Here is a 20359-nt window from a genome sequence, read left to right on the forward strand (position 1 = left end):
CAAGCTGATTTCAACAGGGACAGCACAACCTCCGAATCCCACATTCATACACTTTTATTGCAGACAAGCTACATTTAAACATTCCTTTCATGGAAACAAGCCCAGAAAACAGACTCAAACGACCTGAAGGTAGCAGGTAGACACACATGGATTACATAATCAGAAAATTATTATTCAGCAAAGCACTCTTAAAAATTATTTATTAATACATGTGATTTTCACAGGACACAGCTTCTCTCTGTAGTCATTAATATTATGTACTCAAGGTCAATATTTTATCCTTCAAGTGAAACAGGTGCTAAAAGCTTCAGCTTGTACAGTGGATTATTCAACTCTATCTTTGTATAAGGAGGAGATGGAGATGATTTTATTAGTTTGTAACAGTTACGATATCAAACCAAAGTGGTACAGGCTCATTTGGACTTTAATGACAAGCACTTCGATTTAAATCTGCCACAAATTTGCCGTCAGTTAACAGCTACTACTGTTTGATTTAGTGTTGAAAAAGTAATCATTCCTGACTCGTTCGATCTGGATCAACAGACTGAACAGCAAGTGTTGAACAGAACAGAAGTGTTTAAATTTGGATTCATGATTTCGGTGTAAATCTTTCCATCCCTCGAGCCTTAGCCTCTTTCACAGATAACTTCGATAACACTCTGCTCCATTGGTGCAGGATCCAGGCAGCGGTGGGCGGCGCTTCCAACGATCTCATCTAGCAGGAAGTGCACGAGATTCTCGTCGGAAACAAAGCGCCACAAGTACATCTGCAGGTAGTGGCAGTCCACCTGGATCTGCTGCAGCCCGTATCGGCCAAAAGTGCGCAGGCGGACACACTCCAGGAATGTTTTTAAGCTGATTTTGATAATTCCCGTCATCACGGACACCTGAGGAAGCAGAAAGACGTGCAAGTGAAAATCTAAGATTTTTCCTTTTTCATTTTGTTAAATGAGGACCATCTGCAGATCTGCACCCACCTTGTTGAACTCCACTGAGCTAAAGATGTCGATCCTTTCAGAGAACAGCTTGTGTATGTTGCTCAGCAGATTGGTATCCATGGGAGCACTGAAGGTAAACAGAAGACAAGTGTTCAAGTAAATGTGTTTAAAAATAAAATAAAAAAAGTTAAAGTATGATTAAAAATGCCTATGAAACAACTGACATCGTACTTTCAAGGATAATGTAACACTGTATCTGTGCCTTTTATTTATAATATTTTAATAACCACTCAGTGGTTATTAAAATGTCATTACTTTATGCTGACATTTCCAAAATCACTCTCTGTACTCTACCAAAATAAATAAATAAATAAATGAATCAAAATCAAAAACAGGGTTTCAAACATAAGGCCCATGGTCCAAAATCGGCCCAACAAAGGTTCCAATCTGGCCCTCTGACTGGCATAGAAAAATGTGAAGGCAAGCATCCATTTTGGAATTTTTATTGTGTTTTCAGAAGTTTTAAAACTTTTCTTACTTATAAAGAGCTTCCCTGTGGCCATTCACAGCAAAGTAAAATAATTAAGAAAAGTAAAGTGAGATAGGCAAAGAATTACAGAAAGATTCCTGTTTTTTCACTGTATATTGTAATTTTTACTGAGTCAAAAAAGATTTCAGCCTTATAATTATAGGACGGTATGGTAACAAGCTACCAGATCTTTCTCTGTAATTTTACAAATTTATTTCTCACAGTTTAAGCCCAATGAGTCATGCTGACAGTTTTCTTTCATTAACTGCAGCAGCATTTCTTCATCACGTAGAAAAACCGAGATGTAGTGTTGAAATTACACTTCTTTTTCTTATATTGGGATATATTAGGGATTAAATGTTTGGTTAAACTTCCGGGGCTCTTACGGTCAAAATAGGCTGCATGTGGCCCACAATATAAACAAGTTTGACATTCCTGATTTAAAATTTGCTTTCGCCCCATTTATAGGTAGCTCTGCACCACTGCTAGCACTATTATTAACTATTTTAAGGTCAATTGCTGAAAATCCCATTCTGTCCACTTGCACTGGTGTGTTTGCAGTGCACACTGGATCACATGCTCTGTGGTTAAGAGGACAAAGTTACAAGCCAGAGAGCCATAACTTGTAAACAGGTTGAACATGTGCTGCATGCTTACACACCAGTCAGTTAGTTTCTACAGAAATATTTATCTTCAGATACCTCTAGACATAGACCGTTATGACCTTGGAGACAAACTCGCAGCACAAAACTGTGTAAATGTTGCAAGTAAACTACACGAATTATGCATTTTCACCTTTGACCTAATGCACGGCCTCTGAGCTTGAACACTCCAACCTTTTCCACTGAAAACTCCTGTTTGGGAGTTGGTATTTGTTCTCTATGGAAGTTTGAAATCACAGATGTTCAAGAACATCCAAGTGCTGATTGAAAATCTTGACGGGAAACATTGGACAAATTTATAAAGGCCCTTCTATTGTTTCATTTTCTACACATTAGACTCTACTTACTCTACTTTTGCGCAGTGGTGTCCAAACCCAGGCCTCAAGGGCCGGTGTCCTGCAGGTTTTAGATGTGTCCTTGATCCATCACAGCTGATTTAAAAGCTAAATTACCTCCTCAGCATGTCTTGAAGTTCTCCAGAGGCCTGCTAATTAACTAATCATTTGATTCAAGTGTGTTGACCCAGGGTGTTATCTAAAACCTGCAGGACACCGACCTTCGAGGCCTGGAGTTGGCCAAGCCTGGTGTGAACAGAACCAAAAAAAACCCCAAAACCACAACTGCCACCAGCTGAGTAGTGTGTGTAGAGCTATGGTACCTTGGGGTGTAGCTGGCAGCATAGCGGGCTTGCTGCCTGGAGCTGCTGTAGACAGAGAAAGTCCTTTTGCTGGAGTCGCTGCTGTGCGCTTTCCTCACGCCCTCTTCATACAAGAGACCAACCTATCATGCAGAAGGTTAATAAAACACCCCGTTCATGTGGGATCATGGGTGCATGAGGACATTGGGACAGTTGCAAAAACTCTCACCTGCACATCAATGGATGTGGTGTCCTCTACTACTCTCTTCATGACAGCGCGGACATTTCTTGGCTCAATAGTGTTAACCCAGTCTCTGGTTTCAACGCTTTTTCTTAACATTTGGGAAATAATCAGACCCTGAACCTGAAGCAAAACAAAAATAAAGCAACTAAATAAAAAGGTTGTTTCGCTTTTGTGACTTTTAAAGGTTGTTGATAAAAAGCCTACCTTGACATAATGGTTGAGTAGTTTCTGTGCTGCCTCCCTGGCTTCTGCACATAAAGTTGTAACAGGTGTTACGGGACTGTGGTGCTGAGACAGAGAGCAAAAAGCACATTCTTGTCATTACCTTTGGCAGAGTGACTGGCTGATAAAAGAGATCAAAAACATAATGAGAGCTAGTTCTCCTTGTTTTGTGATACCTGTACAAGGAACTGTTCATCTGTGAGAGTAAGTATGTAGGAGATGGTTGAGGTTTCGTAGTCCAAGCAAAGACGAGACAGCAGCAACAGAAGGGCTGGGGGAGTTGAACCTCCTTTGTCTCCGGCGGTCTCACAAAACTGCCGAGAAGACTGGCATACAAACTTGATAAAGCTCACCACCAGGCTCTCACGTACACCCTGGCTGCAGAATTCACCCTAAAAGGGGGGGAGACACACACAAACCGGTATCACTCGCACAATGTAGAGACAACACGCAGGGTTACAGTAACACATGATGTCACACATTAGTTCAAACAAATGAAAATTATAAAAGGTAGTTTGGGAGCAGAAAATGTTCACCTTGAAGTACGGCTTGTTAGAGAATGTGATGTCCTTAGCTGTAAAGAGATGCACTGATGCCAGCACCGACTTAATCTGATTGAGAATTGAGGCTGACAGGGAGGAGAGCAGCTCTGGTAGGCTGGTTGGAGCGTCTCTGCCAGAGGCTGGCCCAGCCACAGAAGTGCCAGCCACAGAGAGACGAGGAGTTGCCAGAGCCTGCCTCACGTCTGTCAAGCTGTCCATGTAGAAGCTCTGCAGAGCGGAAAGGTACTGCTTGACTCGCTCCGTCGCCGCCCGTATCACAATCTCCGTCCCCTTGTTTGGCACAGCTGAGCCAGGCAGAAGTTTGGCCACAGCCTGGAGTCTGCGGTGGAAGCGGTCCAGCGCACGTACAAGTAGGGAGTTATCCCCAACCCCTTTCTCCTCTTGTATTCTCCGCTCGACAAGCATGAAATATCGAGCAGCCAAATCATCCACAAAGGCATGCAGCTTGCCATTTGCCATCTGAGGAATATTTTTGGATGCCAGCTCGCCCTTTTGAGCATGGTTGATAAACAGTTCTTGATAGGAAGTGATTACCAAGCATAAGCTGCTCACAAACTCATTGCAGCCTCTGTCAATGAATTCCAGGATGTCAGTATTTGATGCGGGGGAAGGCAGAGAGCTGTTTTTGGGGGAGCCGTCGGTCGGCGATCCGGGGGCTGTTGCAGACGACAACCCGTGCGCGGAAGCATCTTTTGTGGCTGTGGACGGGTACGGCCTTATCTCTGCTTCCAGGCCCTGAAGATCTGACTCAAGGCGAGACCGCGCGTGGCTCAGGAATTTATCACAGAGCTCTTCTGCAGGCTCATCCAACTGCAACAGAAGCTCCACACACTCTGATAAATCTTTGGCACTTGACCCACCATCCCTATGATCACAAGAAGAAAAGACAGAAGCAGAAATGTAATGAAACGTGTGATTTTTTTCCATGAAGTTTGGTCAGTCAACTCAATTTGTGTTTATTTATTTGTAATTTTAATATCTATGCAGTTGTGTCAAACATGCTGTTTATCCTAATTAAAATTATTTTTCTTATATATTGTAATAACTAGTCATTGTCACCTGAACTTCTGTCGAAGCTCCTGGGCCAGCTTGTCCATGATGGCGTGACAGTCATCCTGAATTCCCTTGAAGGAGGGCAGGTGGCTGTACTGCTGCAGTACGCAGCGGGCACGGCGGTGGGTGTTCACCGCCTGAGCGTAGGCCTGCAGCTCCAAACATTTATTCAATCTTGCGGGGAGTTCAAACAGAAACTGCAGCTTCCTCAACAGAGTGTGAACACCTGGAGTGAAACATGGTAAGACCCCCAAAATAAATAAATAAAATATGAATCAACCTATTAAAAAGTTTAATCCAAACAAACAGTCAGGTTAGGTCTCACCAGAGAGTTTGGTTATCTGCGCGTGCTGGTCTTGAAGAGTGCCGCTGATCCGAGCGCTGAACTCTGTGATCGCAGCCATGTTAGCAGACAGACAATCCATTTCATCTTCCATTTTCTTGAAGTCATTCTTCATCTTTCTTATGGTGTCTGGCAGAAGGAAAGAAAGAAAGAAGGATATTTCAGCTATCCAGGTTTGCACAATTTAATGTCAGCTTACGTTAGGGCAGCAGTGTGTGTGTTTATGATGTTCCTTCACCTGTAGCAGATATAAACTTGTTGTAGTTTTCATACACCAGGGTTTGCATGTCGCTGTCCAAAGAGCGGATCTGCCTGACCATACAGGTCTCCTGGTCCATCAGCTCCGTGAGAGAGCACTCCCTCCTGAGCTGGATTTGGATATTTAAAATAAAAAAGTTACTGTACGTATGCTCAGTGGTCATTTGTGTTTTCTAGATATAGTGTGATATAGCATTAAAACTGATTCATTCCTCACTGTTTGGCAAAGACAGAAGCAGATTTTTAAAAAGTGTTTTAAAATTCACAGCCATCTACATCTTCACCTGTAGTGACATTACAACTGGGACAAATGAAGGAAGTAACATTACTGCAATCTGCACTGTGTATAGTATTGTCGATTTCAGCATTTCATTTTCTATTATCTGGCATCAAGCTTCTGAAGCAGTCCAGCTTTGTGAGCCACTGAGCGGATTACAATGACAGTAGCAGTTTCGCACCTTGTTGAGATAGAGCTCCGGGTCGAAATGAGGCCCATTGATGTCGCAGGGATCCAGGGACTCCGGCTGCTCCGGGGCCTTTCCTTCCTCATTCAGCCCGTAGTAGATCTTCAACATGCCGTGCACCCTCCGCCTCCTTCCCGGGTCTTCAGCCACCGGCACCGAGCCCTCGTCCATAATGAACGGCGGCCAGCTGTGAAACGTTTAAAGTAAAATAACGATAAACAAAGGCGACGACAAACCAGCTGACAGGAGACAAACGACAGCCACTAGCACTAGCGGCACACAGCTCCTGTGTAATCGCTGTGTGTTTAGCCTCGCTGCCAACTGGAAACAACAAACTCATTCAGGATAAATATTCAGAAAATGTCATATTTTCTCTGAGACAGAAGCAGCTAGGTGGAAGCGCTGTTGTTTCCGGGTTTCTAGCCTATCCGGTGTTACGTCGTCCACCAGTGCACGTAATCTAAACAGCCAATTAGAGCAGTTTCTCTTTGTTTAGCTTTTTATTCACTAAAGGCTTCAAAATTTATGTATTTTATGTAAGAATGTATTTTTTGGCAAAGTATAGACAGAGACAAAGCTCATAATTGTTCAGGTAAGTGTTCTAGTTATGCGCACAACTGCGCATGTCCTAATTGGCACGTAACGCCATATAAAAGTGCTTAGATTGGTTGTAGGGAAAATTAATTGATGACACCAAAATGGATTAAATGTGTATGATAAAATTAACATACAGCCCTGATTATACTGCAATCTGTGATCATAGCAAATCCTACAGTGTTGAAATCAAGAAAAACACAAAAATGTTAATCCCTTGAGTGCTCAGAGGAAAAAAACACTTTTATTATAAGATTTAAAATGTGACAAAAGTCTATATTGTATCATGAACATAAAAATCATAGAGGAATAATAATCTGGGATATAGTTCAGGTATTTGAAAATCATTTGTATAAACAGAAAATCAGAGGTTTTAGGTGCATGTTAAATCATTTCCACAGGAGCACTCACCAAGCTTTCTACAGATATATATCAACTCTTATCATACCTGCCATATATTAAAACATAAACATTTAACAATGAACTTATTTCCTCAAACAATTTGAAATGGATCTAGTTAAGATGGCCACTCAACTAAGAAATTTACATTTACCATTTACAACTGCAAGTGTTAAAGTAAAACAAAATGCCACAGAAATACTGATGAGAAGTTTGCATGAAGTTATGTTATTAAATCATATGCAGAATAACATGTTGGTTAAAATATGGCTTTAGTACACTTAAGCAGCAGCACTGAGGAAGGAATATTTGATGACAGGTATGTTCAGAAAAACGGGGCCACTTTGCATCATCCCATAATTTTAATGAAGGCTGAGCTGACAACCGAGAGGAATTACAGTACACCGTTCAACATCCGCCATCCAGTTACTCAAATATACTCACATCAGATAACATAAAGGAAATACATCATTTTAAACCATAGCAATACCACAACTGTCCATTTTCTGGTTTCAATGCACCAAAACAGTAATTTATATGCCAACTTAGTAGAAACAAAAAAGGCACTTTAATCTTCTGTAAAGTGTTTGAGACTTATTTCTTCATTCACATATACAAACACTGGCAAGTACATGAAAACAAACCAAAAGAAAGTAAAAATGTTCTCTCATAAAAGCTAACAAACAATACAAAACAAATCTCCTGCTGTAAAATGTTTAGAAACAGTGTATTAGTATTAACAAGTGCAGCATCACATGATGTGTAGACTGTCGGAATGCCTATCCTACAACGTGACATGCATAGTGTTTGTTCGCAACAACATACTGTGCTGCTGGCGTTAGTATACAGACAGCAGCTGATACACAAGTCGAAGCATAGAAAAGTAAGAACATTCTGCCGTTTGCGTGCTGAGGAGAGTCGGGAAGAATAGACCGCATGTGCCGCCACATCTCCAACGAGGGCACGTGTTCAAGTGGAAGGTGCTATTACAGAGATGTGGAGACAGAAACTGCCTCCGTTAGCATTAGGGTGGGGTTCAGAGTGACACCCGGGGGACTCTGCCAAGTGCTGGAGGCTAAAATCTGACTCTGCAGCGTTAAGGTAGCATACACTTGGTTGCAGCATGTCAGGCAGGCTTGCTTTGGTGGAAAGACTTAAGATTTTCAACAGTGTGGCCACAACTTGGTCCTTGTTTTGTGTTCAGAACACACAGCCGCTCTCTAGTCACAACTGTGTCAACAGACTGGGTAGCTTTTGGAGATAAAGTGAAGCAGAAATTGTTTTAATGCTATATAAATCTAATAATCTAGTAATGAAATTCTTCGCATTGTCGTAAAGCTGAAAATGAGGCCTTTCCCCCCCCCAATGATGTCAACAGTGACCGTGTTTGCAGAAAACAACAGTTAGTTTCTTTAATGTCTACACTTTCAATTTACCTTCTGTCATGTCAGAAGTTGCACAAGAACAGTATTGCATCAGTTTTCTTGCTCATCAGGTCCAACAGTCAGGTTAGACTGTGTGCCGAGAGATCGCTTGTATTAATCGTCCATGCTTTGAAATTTAACATTTGAATACAAGCATGGTGCGGCAGTGCTGGATGATCTTTAGATGAATATATTTTTTCCTACACAGGTTCTACAGTTTTATAGCTTTAATTCGATTCTTTTATTAGTGCAAATCCATTTAAACACTTGATACTGTGACCACAGAGTTGCAGCTTCTTTAACAAGAAGTTTTAAAACTCACATTTTTTAAAGCAGGTCGGTCGTGCCACCTCTTTCAAACTAGCTGCAGATATCGCTTAATATTGACTTTGTCAAAAACTCCTGTACTTACAAAAGTCCTCCACAACACAGCCAATGTGCTCCCATAAGGATTGTTTATGGTCAGGATAGCCGGACGCGAAACGTTTCTACTTTTTCTGAAGTGGCTTCACCCTTTCTAGAGATCAAGGCACTGGCAGTTTGAACAAAGCAGAATAGCGGAAATGCACCCTTAGATAGTCCCCTGAAAAGTGTTTGTCATGCTGACTGTTGCCGTTTGTGGTATCGCTTAAAAGTCTGAAGTGGAGTTACGAAAGCTTTAAATATTCTTAATGCTCAATCCCCGATAAGATGAGTAGAGGTAATGCAGTGGTTATACTCATTTGAGGTGCAACATGTTTGAATAATAGCAGTAAATCCGCTTCCAGAGCGCTGCAGAAAGGTCAAAAACAGTTATTGACTGGAGTCACTGTTTGAAGATTGTTATAAGGCTCGTCTCACACTTATTCATCATATGATCTTTACAGTAGGCTGTTTAAGGAACAGCCACTTCAGTTGAACCTTGGAAGCATAGCTGCTAGATCTTTTTTCACATTACTGTACTCGCTTAATGTACACAACTTCAGAAGATAAATATTGTCACTCACACTTGGATCGCTGTCATTTGGTCCTTTACATGTTCACATATTAGCAGATAAGTGTCTCAAGCTCAAAGTAAGTCTCTCCGTTTTTTTTGTTTTGTTTTAAATCTCAGTGTAAAATGTTCAGATTTGGTCTCTGAGAGGATCGGGTCAGATCTGATGGGCGACTTTAACCCTGCTCCAGACTCTCTGTTTGCACTGCAGAGTACGACACTGCAGACGCCTGTCGGGCGAAGAAAGACGCAGCTCTCTTGGGCTTCAAGCGTTTGATTTCTTTTCCTAAAAAAACAAAACAAAAAACACAAAAATGAACAAAGGCTGAAAAAAAATCTCTGACACTGTGAAACGGCACAGAAGGAGCTACCTCCAGAAAGGATAACGGTGCTGTTAAACAAGTTTGGCCCTCACCGTCATCGACGTAGCTGATGGTGTTGAGCGATTGGACTCGGCTGCACACAACGCTGCCTTGCCTGTGCAGCATCCCGCGCCTTCCGCCGCGCCCATTCTTGCTCCTTTCTTCCTGTCCGCCGGGCTGCTGTGACAAACTCACCTCGCCGTCCATCTCGGCTGCAGCTGCCCCCTCGGACGCAGACTTAAGCTCCACGCAGAACTCGATGAAGCCGCTCATGAGCTCCGCCTTGTTGGAGGCGGGGAAGAAAAAAAATCATAACTGAGTCTGCTGTAGTCTGCTGTTTAATGGCCTATTACAGAACCCAGACATCCTAAGACTGAGGGGTGGGGGATCTAATATCACAATAGAAGTCACTACTTCACCACAATATAGTGCATTTTCTGTAAATTCAGTGAATAGTTTATATAATCGCCACACGTAAAGTACAAATTCTTTTTTACACTTAAATTAATTAATAAAAAATGAACAGTACTCAGTCATACGTGATTATTTTTGTGCTTTTATGTATAACATCTTGACATATGTTTGACATATGACACTTTTCAATATCAAATGACTAAAGACCCAACATAAAATACTCACAAAATATATGAAATGCAAATGCACATTAAAAACGATATAAGGCTATTAAACACTTTAAACAAAATAAATATGGGTCTTATGTGGCATCATCCTTTGTGGCACATACTAGATGACCCTCACACAGTCCCCATGACTCGAGAGCCTCCCTGAGGGCTCTGGCTAACATTTCCCCTGCATGGTCCTCAGGAAAACAGCACGTCTGCAAACACTGACTGCAGTGTGTCGGTCTCGGATGAAGTGCACTGTGCATACATTTGATGCTGCAGTCTAGCATGACACACTGTAGATTTCCTCCAATGTTTTGGCCCGACACTCATAATATAAATGAGGCAACTGGACTTGTGTGAAGTGTTTTCGGCTGGACATGTCAAGTGTTTTGACCAATTTAGAAATCCCTGTTTCTCGACATTCTAAGTTAGGACCGTGTCTTTACAGATAAAAGTTGCAATAGCTGCAAAAGCAATAATTATCTCCTTCCATCTTTGTGATGTTCTAACACTTGACTCCGTTTTATTTTGAGCACCTAACAGTTCTTTTTTTTTGCTTCTCATTCGTGAACCCTCTCCATACTCTTTCATGTGATCCTTGCGTAGGTGCTAGAACAGGTTTGTTTTGTCGGAGTCTGTGGTGGGGACTGCTTTGTGGTATAATTTTGCAAAGTATAGTTTTCTGGTCCATGTCAGACTTTTTACAACACAACTATGTATATGCTACAGAAGTAGCCCCTCGTTTAGGAACGAGCTCTTTGATTTGTTTTGCAGTAAACAGTGTGCGTGTGACAGCACAAAATAAACAACAGTATAATATGAAACAACAGGCATTTTAATTCCATCTTCCGATATATTTCGCCATATCCTACAGCCCTACTAAGGCTTAGAGCCTGGTGATTATGGTAATAATGCTTTTACTATTAGGTAACAACTTTTTGGTGCCACGTTCACCGAATGAGGACGATAAACCTGAAGCACAAAAATGACTTGATATTTTTTAGGCTTCAGCACCTATATCAATTGTAACACTCATCTAAACATAAATATGCACAGCTGCTTCATTCAATCCTGGAAATCTCACAAACAGCAGGTGCTCTTGACAAGTGACTGCATCTTTTGTCCAAGTTGAAAACATCTCATTTGAAACTGCGTCAGAGGACTACAGCTGACAGCCATAAGACATGCTTGAATAGAGCAAAGAAAGTGGAGATATTCACACCATATTATTTTTTTAATTTCATAAAAAGTTTTCAAACAGCTGGCGTCAGTAGTTGAGCACAGAGGATAGTGGATAGAGGCTTTCTCCAAATGGGCGTAGGCTTCTCCCTTAAAGATAGGGTGAGGAGTTCAGGGCTCAGAGTTGAGCTGCTACTCCACTGTATTAAAAGGAGCCAGTTGACAAGGATGTCTACTAGAAACTGAGATATTCTGAGCATGTCCTACCAAGAAGATTCCCCAAGGCCTGGGAATGCCTCAGTGTTCCCCTTGGGTGAGCTGAAGGAGGTAGCGAGGGGAACACAAAGGAGGTTTGGACTTCTCTGCTAAGGCTGCTGCCACAATGCCTCAGCCCTGATGGATGGATGGAAAAAGTTTCTTACCTGTTTTGAGTAGATCTTTAACAACTTGTTGACAGGAGTGCCGTCTTCATCTCCGTCAAACTCCAGCCACAGGATGTGTGAATCCCCCTCCTCCTCGGGGTAGCTGTGGTCCCAGGAGAGCTCACTAAAGCGCAGGCCAAGCAGCACGTGCTGCGGGAAAACATTTCCATAACAGGAACAGAAACCGAGTGAGAACCACAGCAAGTGTGGCTGCTGTTTTACAAAAGGTGTGAATCACTGCTCACCTTCTCTTTGACATCCATCACATAAACACCTTCCAGGCAGATCCCGATGTTGACAGCTTTACGTTTTCCCCTTTGCAGGATCCCCTGCGCTGGTTTGTCAATCTCCCCAAAGAAGAAAGCGCACCTGTTTTCACATTTAAAGTTAATCATTTGCCTTCTGTGGAAAATTACAATGCAAAAATGTGTCATTATGCTACATCATACCCATAATAAGGCAGCGTGTGACAAGTGTTGAGGTACTGGTGTAGGAGCTGCGTGGGCTCGGGAGAGCTTCCAGCAGATGTGCAGATCTTACTGTACTCCTTAAAAAGGTTCTGCTCCAGCCCGACCTGACGGCTTGACTTCCCTCGCAAAGTAGAGAACAAGCCTCCACTCCCCATGGTGACATGTGCAGGCAGATAAGAAGACAGCTTCTTCTCCCTGTGGAAAACAGAGGACAGAGGTTTGCATCGGATCTGTGAAGTATTTTCTCTCGTCTGCTCCCCTTTCCTAATTTACCCAACTGTCAATCTTTCTTCCTTTCATGTTGGTCTCATTTAAATGTTCTTCGCAGCGCGTCTTACTGTGACTTTTTGTGAGACCAAAGGACAAAATGCACTCATCTCCCAATTAAATTGTCTAGAGTGTAGCTCTAGTTTTTGACCTTTCCTCCTTAAATGCTACCACTCACATTCTTAGATAAACACGCTCCTTAAGTGCAAGAGGACTACTTCCTTTACAGAATCTATTTCATATAATTATGTAGAAATCTTCTGATAAGAGCATCTAGATTTAAAATAACCCATAAACATGCCTCAAAGAATTGCCCGGCTTTGTCTCGTCATCGGCCGTCATAGGAATCTATTTTGTTCTACTTTGGACAGTTAACGAAAATGTTTTATGTAGAGGACAAAGCAAGTATCTCGTCTCATTTTTAAACTGGTTGGGGTGCAGCATTATTGTTTATGTTCATGCAGTAAGAACATCGGATTATCTTTCGAAGTATAAAACCTATGGATCAGTCAGTAAATTGCTTTGAAACAGCAGGCAGGAAGTTCAGACACCAGATAAAAACACACAGTAGGATTTTGCAACTCCATAAGCAAAGACTTCCTTAAAAAGTCTATAAATATGCATGTTTTTGTGTAGCTGTGGGTGCCTGTAAGATGCTTCTAAGAGTAGATAGGTTACACTGATAATAATATACCTAATGCTGTATTGTATGTGCAGTGTCAACTTTTAGTACTTCACTTGCAGTGGCTCTTAGACAACCTGATAGAGAAGAAACCAATGATGAATGTTGTCATTAGAAATGCCTTATCCCACCTGCACACCAACAAGTACTTAGAAAAACACTGCAGTGTTCAGGCAACTGTTAATATAAAAAAAGGCTTCTTAAACAAAAGGACGACTGACCTTATTCACAGTATCTGTGTACCTTTTACAGGACTGCATCACATTGTCATAGACTGTAGTGAAGCACTCAAAGCTACTCAGTCTATCAGATCCCTAATTGAGGAATATGCAGGCTGTGGGAAATGGTTTGGGTGGTGCTTTTTACATTGTTTATTTTTTCTACTACATTAGGCTGTGCAGTAGAAAGGAATCATCTCAGAGTCTGACAGATTTATGAAAGGCAGATCGACCATTTCTTTATAAATAAATGGAAGAGAGATACTGTTTCATTTTGCATAAACTGCAAAGTCTGTGTGAACGTGTATGAGCACATTCTCTAAGTGCAAGAGTAAACATACACAGAGTAGAATACTGGGAAAAACTTAGTCAGATTAAGCAAGGATTACTTTTCTGAAATGGCACGCAACTGGCTCACTTTCACAGGTATGTATTAACCTCACTGACTCTGCAGTTTCCTTCTCTTCCATCTATGCTTTAAGAAATGTGTTTTAAAAAAAATGAATCCCACTAAATTATGAAGGCCTTAAGCAAAAATTATTTTAACTACTTTAGGTGGAGGGTACATAATGTGAATAAGGCAATGACTGAATGTTGCCAGACCACTAACAAAACACATAAAATAAACATCAGTAGGGTCTGGGGACCGATTTCTTCCTTTTCTATTATGTAAAGAGGAAGATATAACTGAAGTAGGAAGAAGCAATTGCTTTCAAATTGTCATTGTCCTGTAGATAAATGACTGAAACTGACAAAATCTAACCATTCCTTAAGCTTGTAGCTCACAACTTACCCCCCCAAAGCTACAATTTCAGACCCAGAAGCACAACTGATATAAGACTTAAGACATATCGGCCAATACTTTTTTCTTTCAGGCACATGAAACATAAACAAATTCCCCCTAGCATCATCATGTGTAGTTATTTATGAGCAGTTGCTTCTCACCTTATAGTTGTAGTAAACTGTTGGCTGTCCAGACTAGTTCCCTCATCGAGAGCAATAGACAAAGCTCCAAGATTAGTCCAATGCTCAGGGTCGCAGGGGTATCGACCGGTGAGGATGTTGCTCCTGGCTTCCTCATAAAGAAGTCGCAACACTCCCTCCTCTTGTATCTGCACCGGAGTGAGACAGTAACTCCCAGTAAGCACATTAAATTTGAAACTGAAAAAGAGTTTTTGTCTAATTAAGTCAAAATTTGTATTTCATTTAGCTTCATTTGATTTGATTTGACATAATATTATGAGTCGTCAACTTTAATTTGCTGCTATGTTTGTAACACAAGGAAACACTGTTAGTTTTAACAAGCCATGTGAAGTCAATAAATTAGACAAAATCTTCAGAAAAATGAAATGCAGACCTCGGTTACCCCTGGAGTATAACACCGTTTCCACCATTCTAAGATTAGTTTAAGTTGTAGCAGAGTTAAGAATACCTGCAGCTCTTTAGATTTCGGATAAAACACACTGCGCCTGTACTGGAGACATGGTTCATCTGTAAAAAGGCAGAGGACAATCATGCTTTACTGTTTCGCGAAGTATTCAAGTCCACATTGGATGACAATCAGCCTCATCATCCAGTGTGGAGGAGTGAGGGTAGAAAGACAATGTGAGTCCCCTCAAGCCCACTCTGCTGTGGCTCACAGTCCTGTGCCGTGGGTGGAATTTACTCCACAGGAAAAGTAACAGCTTTTAAGGGATTATACAATACCTGTGTGATACTTTTTATGCTTTATTAGTGGAAAGCTGTCACTGTAGACTAAAAGCACCTGCCACACTGCAAATGTGTGGGCTGATCGTCTCTGAGGGGGAGGTTTTAGGACAAAAAAACAAACAGGAAAAGAAACAAAAAACAGCAGACTGAGTCAGTGCTTCTTACCCCACTTGCAACTCTTTTAAAATGTGCTGTACTTAACACAAGCAGTAACTAACTGTAAAAACTTTTGCTATTCTGTTCTGCATAACACATGCTAAGGGATGCTAATGATTTAGCTCATGAGAACTGCTGTAATCCTAAAAGGATCACATAATCTCTCAAAGTGTGGAATATAACGTCTGTTTTTCTCTTCCTCCAAATGCTTGTTCCATATTTACTTTGATTTTCTACCTGTTTCAGTTGTTTCTTTTCCTGTTCAACAAAAGCAGTTCATGTCAATGCCTCCTTTTCCATGTTTCTCTTTTATCACATCCAAGCAAACCTGACAGCCCTTTTATCCATTATTTACCTCAAGTAAGCCAGCAACCACCATTAACGTATAAGTAAGCTAGAAATAAAGAGGAAACAGCTTCAGAAAAAGAAACAAGCTGTTGTCAGCACGTAAAAATGCTTTGTTTGGAGGCAGAAAACCAGGCTGGTGACAGAAGTCAGCTTAAGGCAAACAGAGAGTGCCAATTACTAGACTGGACTGATGTTTACGTGCAGCTCATTGGTAACTACAGTGTATTAGAAACTATAGAATAACATTCTTCAGTCTGTAGAGGATTGCAGCTGTTTAATTGTAAGATTTATGGCAACAAGAGGGCATACTCCGTAAGCAAAAAGCTTTACTTTATCTTATTAGGAAGGATTTACAAGAATAATCTACCACTCAGCAGCAGAAGCCATTATCTTTCCTTTCATCTCTTTGTACACTGCAACACCCTTTTCCCGTACAAAGTTCGAGTCATGCTTTCATTACAGAAACTAGATTTCTTGCGTTGACAGCTTTTCTTTAGTCCAGTGTTTGGTGGCGCACGCAAGTCAAAACTCTGACCTTGTGAAATGTCTTCCTCTGAAGCCTCGGTGAAGCGATACAGCAAGTCGTGCCACTGCCGACACAACTTGTACGGTTGATGCCTCGTCTTTAACTGCAGTTCTGAAGATAGGGAGTGAGGAAAAAAGTTATGCAGCAGCATGTTTTACTCATATCAAGTGATATCACATAATACAGTTAAGTGATAGAAATATGAGGAGGAGGGTTGGGGTTCTAACCGAGCAGTGGAGAGCAAAGCCAGAAGGCAAAAACATCCTGTACAGACTCAGGAGTATGGAGAGCTTCACGAACGTTGCGGCCCAGCTCTTGCACGGTGACAGTGCCGAGCCCTTCTAGAGTTAAGTGTACTGCACTGTCACCAAACAAGTATATAAGCACATCTTGAGCTGTGTGAACAAACATAATTTAAAAAAAAGCAAAGAGATTAATAACAAAAACAATAATAATAGATTAACTACTTTGGGGGTTTTTTGCACGATAAAATAATCTGGGTGAGACTGTTTGACATCATACCACGAGATAGTGTTGCAGAGGAAGCCACACTTCCTCTTAGCGAGTGATCATCTGATGAATCTGGAGGAAAACTGCACTCATCTCCTTCCATCTCTAACCTGAAATGAAAACACCAAAAATTCAGATGAGTAACAACACAGACTCACGACAAGATTCTTTACAGGGAGGAGCAATGCAACGGGAAGGGATGGCTAGAAATCTACCCAAGTGTCTGATGGGTGAGACAAAACAATCACCAGGAGTGAAAATCAAAACAATACTGTAAACTGCACTTGAGGAACACAAACACGTCGCAGTTGAACACAGAAGTGGCAACAGAGGCAGCACACCTGCAATATATTACAGTCCCACTCCCAACCCAAATGGACTCTCAAGTTATTCATCAACAGTATACTAAAAGGAAATGCCAGCAAAGCGGTGTAGGCGTGTGTGCTGCTTATACTGACATTCTTACACATGTGTGTAATAGCTTGGGAATAGCCACATAATATATCTCTAAACAAAGCATTACAGCTAAGTAACCTCTTCAGAGATAACTAGACCAGCAGGAATTCAATTCAATTTTATTTATATAGCGCCAAATCACAAGAACAGTCGCCTCAAGGAGCTTTATATTGTAAGGTAGACCCTACAATAATAGGGGGTGCATCTTTATCACTTTATTCCATTTGGTGCTCTTTCTATTATATTTTGTTCAAAACAAAAGTCAGGGTTCAATACATAACCCAGCGCCACCTCGTGTTTTTAACCCGAGAATGATCCTATACGATCACTACATCCCAGTCAGTCGACTGCTGACCTCACCCTGTTCAACTGCAGTGCTCCGTGAGCACCAACATGTAACTGTTACGGTTTTTAACGTGGCTTCGAACATTTCTAGAACAGCCTTCATACCGTTACAGAGAGACAACAAACACGGGCGTCGTTGAAACGGGCAACATCTCGCCGCCCGTGGATAAAATAATAGCTAGCTCCTCAGTTTTAACAGGGCTGCCCCAAACTCAGCCGGGGATTAAATTTGTGTGACATTATAGAGAATAACTCAACACACAAAAAGTGAATTGCGTAGACTATTATCTAAAAGGCAGTTGAAAACACCATGCTAGCTAAATAAGCTAGGCATCGGAAATATTACCAACACTGGACGTCACTGCGATCATTTTAGACGTGTTAATGCGCTTCATTTAACTGCCAGTAGGAAACAATTTAGATGCCGAAGCTATCTGGCCCATTGGCTAACTTTGTGTGTGTTTTGTTTAACAGAGTGACCCACTATTAATAGCAAGTGATGAAACTACTATGTTCCAATGTCTCTGTTGTCCACCTACCTGCCAGTTCCTGTAAGTTTCCGTCCACTCGCTTCTCTCGATGGGATCCTGTTGATTTTGTAAATACTGTGGCCAAGTACACCAACTAATTAAAAACCCGCTGTTATTGCCCTCACCACAGCTTCCCAGCTACCCTGAACTAGCTCTTCTAGCAGTTGCAACAGTTTCAAATTGTGCGACTCCCGAACGACTTGATTATTCTAACCCGTTCCTCATTACTTGGGTGTGACAGCCAAGCTAGAAGATTTTTTTAACCACAGCAATTCAAATATTTCTAAATTAAACAGTCGCGGAGGCAATTGGAAGCGAATATCCATACATGTTCCATCTGGAGGTAGTTTGAAAGTTCACTGACTGACATAGAGTGTACACTTTGAAGTCGTTCACATGAGATCGGGTCAAAAATATTTGATCCTCAGAATGACGGGGAAAATGAGGCGAACGTCAGAGAGTGCGTCGTCCCGTCACGTGACTGAAACGTAATCGCAGCTGTACTTCAGCAGGCAGCGGATTAATTCTGTTTATCTGCTGACTGTCATTAAGTTTACCTGCGAAAAACAGATTACAGCCACGGTAATACAATCGATTCCACGCAGTCACAGCTTCAGACGTCCTCATGAATCAACTTTGATCTGATACAGTCTCAACCCGTGTCTCACAAAGTGGTATTTATTGGATTGCATTTACTCACAGTTTAATATCACCCATTGTATTTCCCCATATTTATAGCCTTCTTAAATTGTATGTGTATATATCCTTGGCAGTATATTGACCTGTTATTTAAGTTTAATGCACCATGTCAGGGAGTATTGCCATAATTATGTTATCCTTGCATAATGACAATAAAGAGTCATGAATCTTTTCAACAGATTTAAAAACAGTGACTCTAAATATACACCGACCAGGCATAACATTATGACCACCTGCCTAAAGTTGCGTTTGTCACATGTCACCCTTTTGCTGACCCATGGAGGCATGGACTCCACTAGACCCCTGGAGGTGTGCTGTGGTATCTGGCACCCAGATGTTAGCAACAGATCCTTTAAGTCCTCTAAGGTGCGACATGGGGCCTTCATGGATCGAACTTGTTTGCCCTGAACGTCACACAGATGCTCAACTGGATTGAGACCCGGGGAACTGATCAAACCTTATCAAACTCTCTCAAATCCTTACATTCGCATAATTTCCCTGCTTCTAATACATCAACTTTGAGGACAAAATGTTCACTTGCTCCCTAATTTATCCCACACAATAACTCTTGCCAAGATGAATAGATAATCAATTATGCCTGATAGGTGTAAATAACATGATGGAAATACTGCAATTTGTAATGTGCAAAAAAGGCATGTATGTAAACAGTAAAGTGATTTTTTTTTTTTTTAATAAACTGCCTTGTACAGTTTTAGGGAAATGCATTACATTACATATTGGCATGCCTATATAACTTTGTGTTTGAATGATTATCTCTCAGCTTTACCAGTCTTCCCTTTTACCAGTCTCAGTATTATTATTTTTCACCTTTTCAAATTTGTATAAGGAGACAAAGCCTTCATATGGTTCACCGTTCATCTGCCAGCCACCTGACGCAGGCGTCTAACTGCTAAGGCAGCAGGCTGGGTATTAACTAATGGGATTTGGCAGCTAAGGTGTCAGAACAGAGGACACACTCGATGGCTTTCACTGCATTACTGACAACGATTAATCAGCCTTTGTAATCTGATTCCTTTCACTGAGTGAGAGAAGAGAGGCGAGGAGAAAGTGCTATCTCACAGCCACTGTCATGGAAGGTGACAAGTGAAGTATTTTAATGTCTCTGCGTGCTGTATTTACATCACAAAGAAAATAAGAAAACAACTCCACTCCATGAGACATTTAGTAACCTCAAACTTTAATAAGTCATCTTTTATATATTATTGTCATAATCCTGTTGCGCAGCAGGGCATTGTGCCTCATGTCTCTCTACAGTCAGCTTTACATCTTCCACAAAATATATAATTTTTGTACACTTGCTCTTCGATTAATGTTTATCCTCTGATTGATGGGTGACTGCTTTATTGCGTTTGAGACAAACAAGTCTTGTGAGTGTGTAATTATAATCCAAACCACTTTCAAAAGCAATATTGGTAATTGCATATATTTGTAGGACTGTAAACAAACAATCAAGGATTTGTTAATCTTGTGCAGTGAATAACAGGCAAAATAAAAGTGATAGACAATAAAAAAAAGTTCTCATTATTTTA

General features: G+C 41.2%; 2 protein-coding genes across 2 annotated transcripts; both read right to left on the reverse strand.

Annotated features, from left to right (window-relative positions):
• Window positions 1–39: 39 nt before the first annotated feature.
• Window positions 40–6332, reverse strand: vps51 (VPS51 subunit of GARP complex). Its single transcript, XM_085420210.1, has 11 exons — window positions 5908–6332; window positions 5430–5559; window positions 5174–5320; window positions 4855–5074; window positions 3769–4660; window positions 3409–3624; window positions 3215–3298; window positions 2996–3130; window positions 2788–2909; window positions 978–1065; window positions 40–887 (listed from the first exon to the last, which is right to left on the reverse strand). Exons 1-11 carry the CDS (start codon window positions 6082–6084, stop codon window positions 627–629), a joined length of 2472 nt encoding a protein of 823 aa, XP_085276336.1. The 5' UTR covers window positions 6085–6332; the 3' UTR covers window positions 40–626.
• A 403-nt stretch (window positions 6333–6735) lies between these two features.
• On the reverse strand, window positions 6736–18532 carry frmd8 (FERM domain containing 8). The gene is made up of 11 exons (XM_085420211.1): window positions 18120–18532; window positions 16792–16889; window positions 16497–16664; window positions 16279–16380; window positions 14962–15020; window positions 14475–14641; window positions 12342–12557; window positions 12138–12261; window positions 11893–12042; window positions 9719–9947; window positions 6736–9589 (listed from the first exon to the last, which is right to left on the reverse strand). The coding sequence occupies exons 2-11, from the start codon at window positions 16880–16882 to the stop codon at window positions 9480–9482; spliced, it is 1416 nt and encodes a 471-aa protein (XP_085276337.1). The 5' UTR covers window positions 16883–16889; window positions 18120–18532; the 3' UTR covers window positions 6736–9479.
• Window positions 18533–20359: the final 1827 nt, after the last annotated feature.

This window comes from Rhamphochromis longiceps, linkage group LG10 (assembly GCF_057381845.1).
Source record: "Rhamphochromis longiceps isolate RC_006_pf linkage group LG10, R_longiceps_female_GT1.1, whole genome shotgun sequence".
Lineage (NCBI taxonomy): Eukaryota > Metazoa > Chordata > Actinopteri > Cichliformes > Cichlidae > Rhamphochromis > Rhamphochromis longiceps.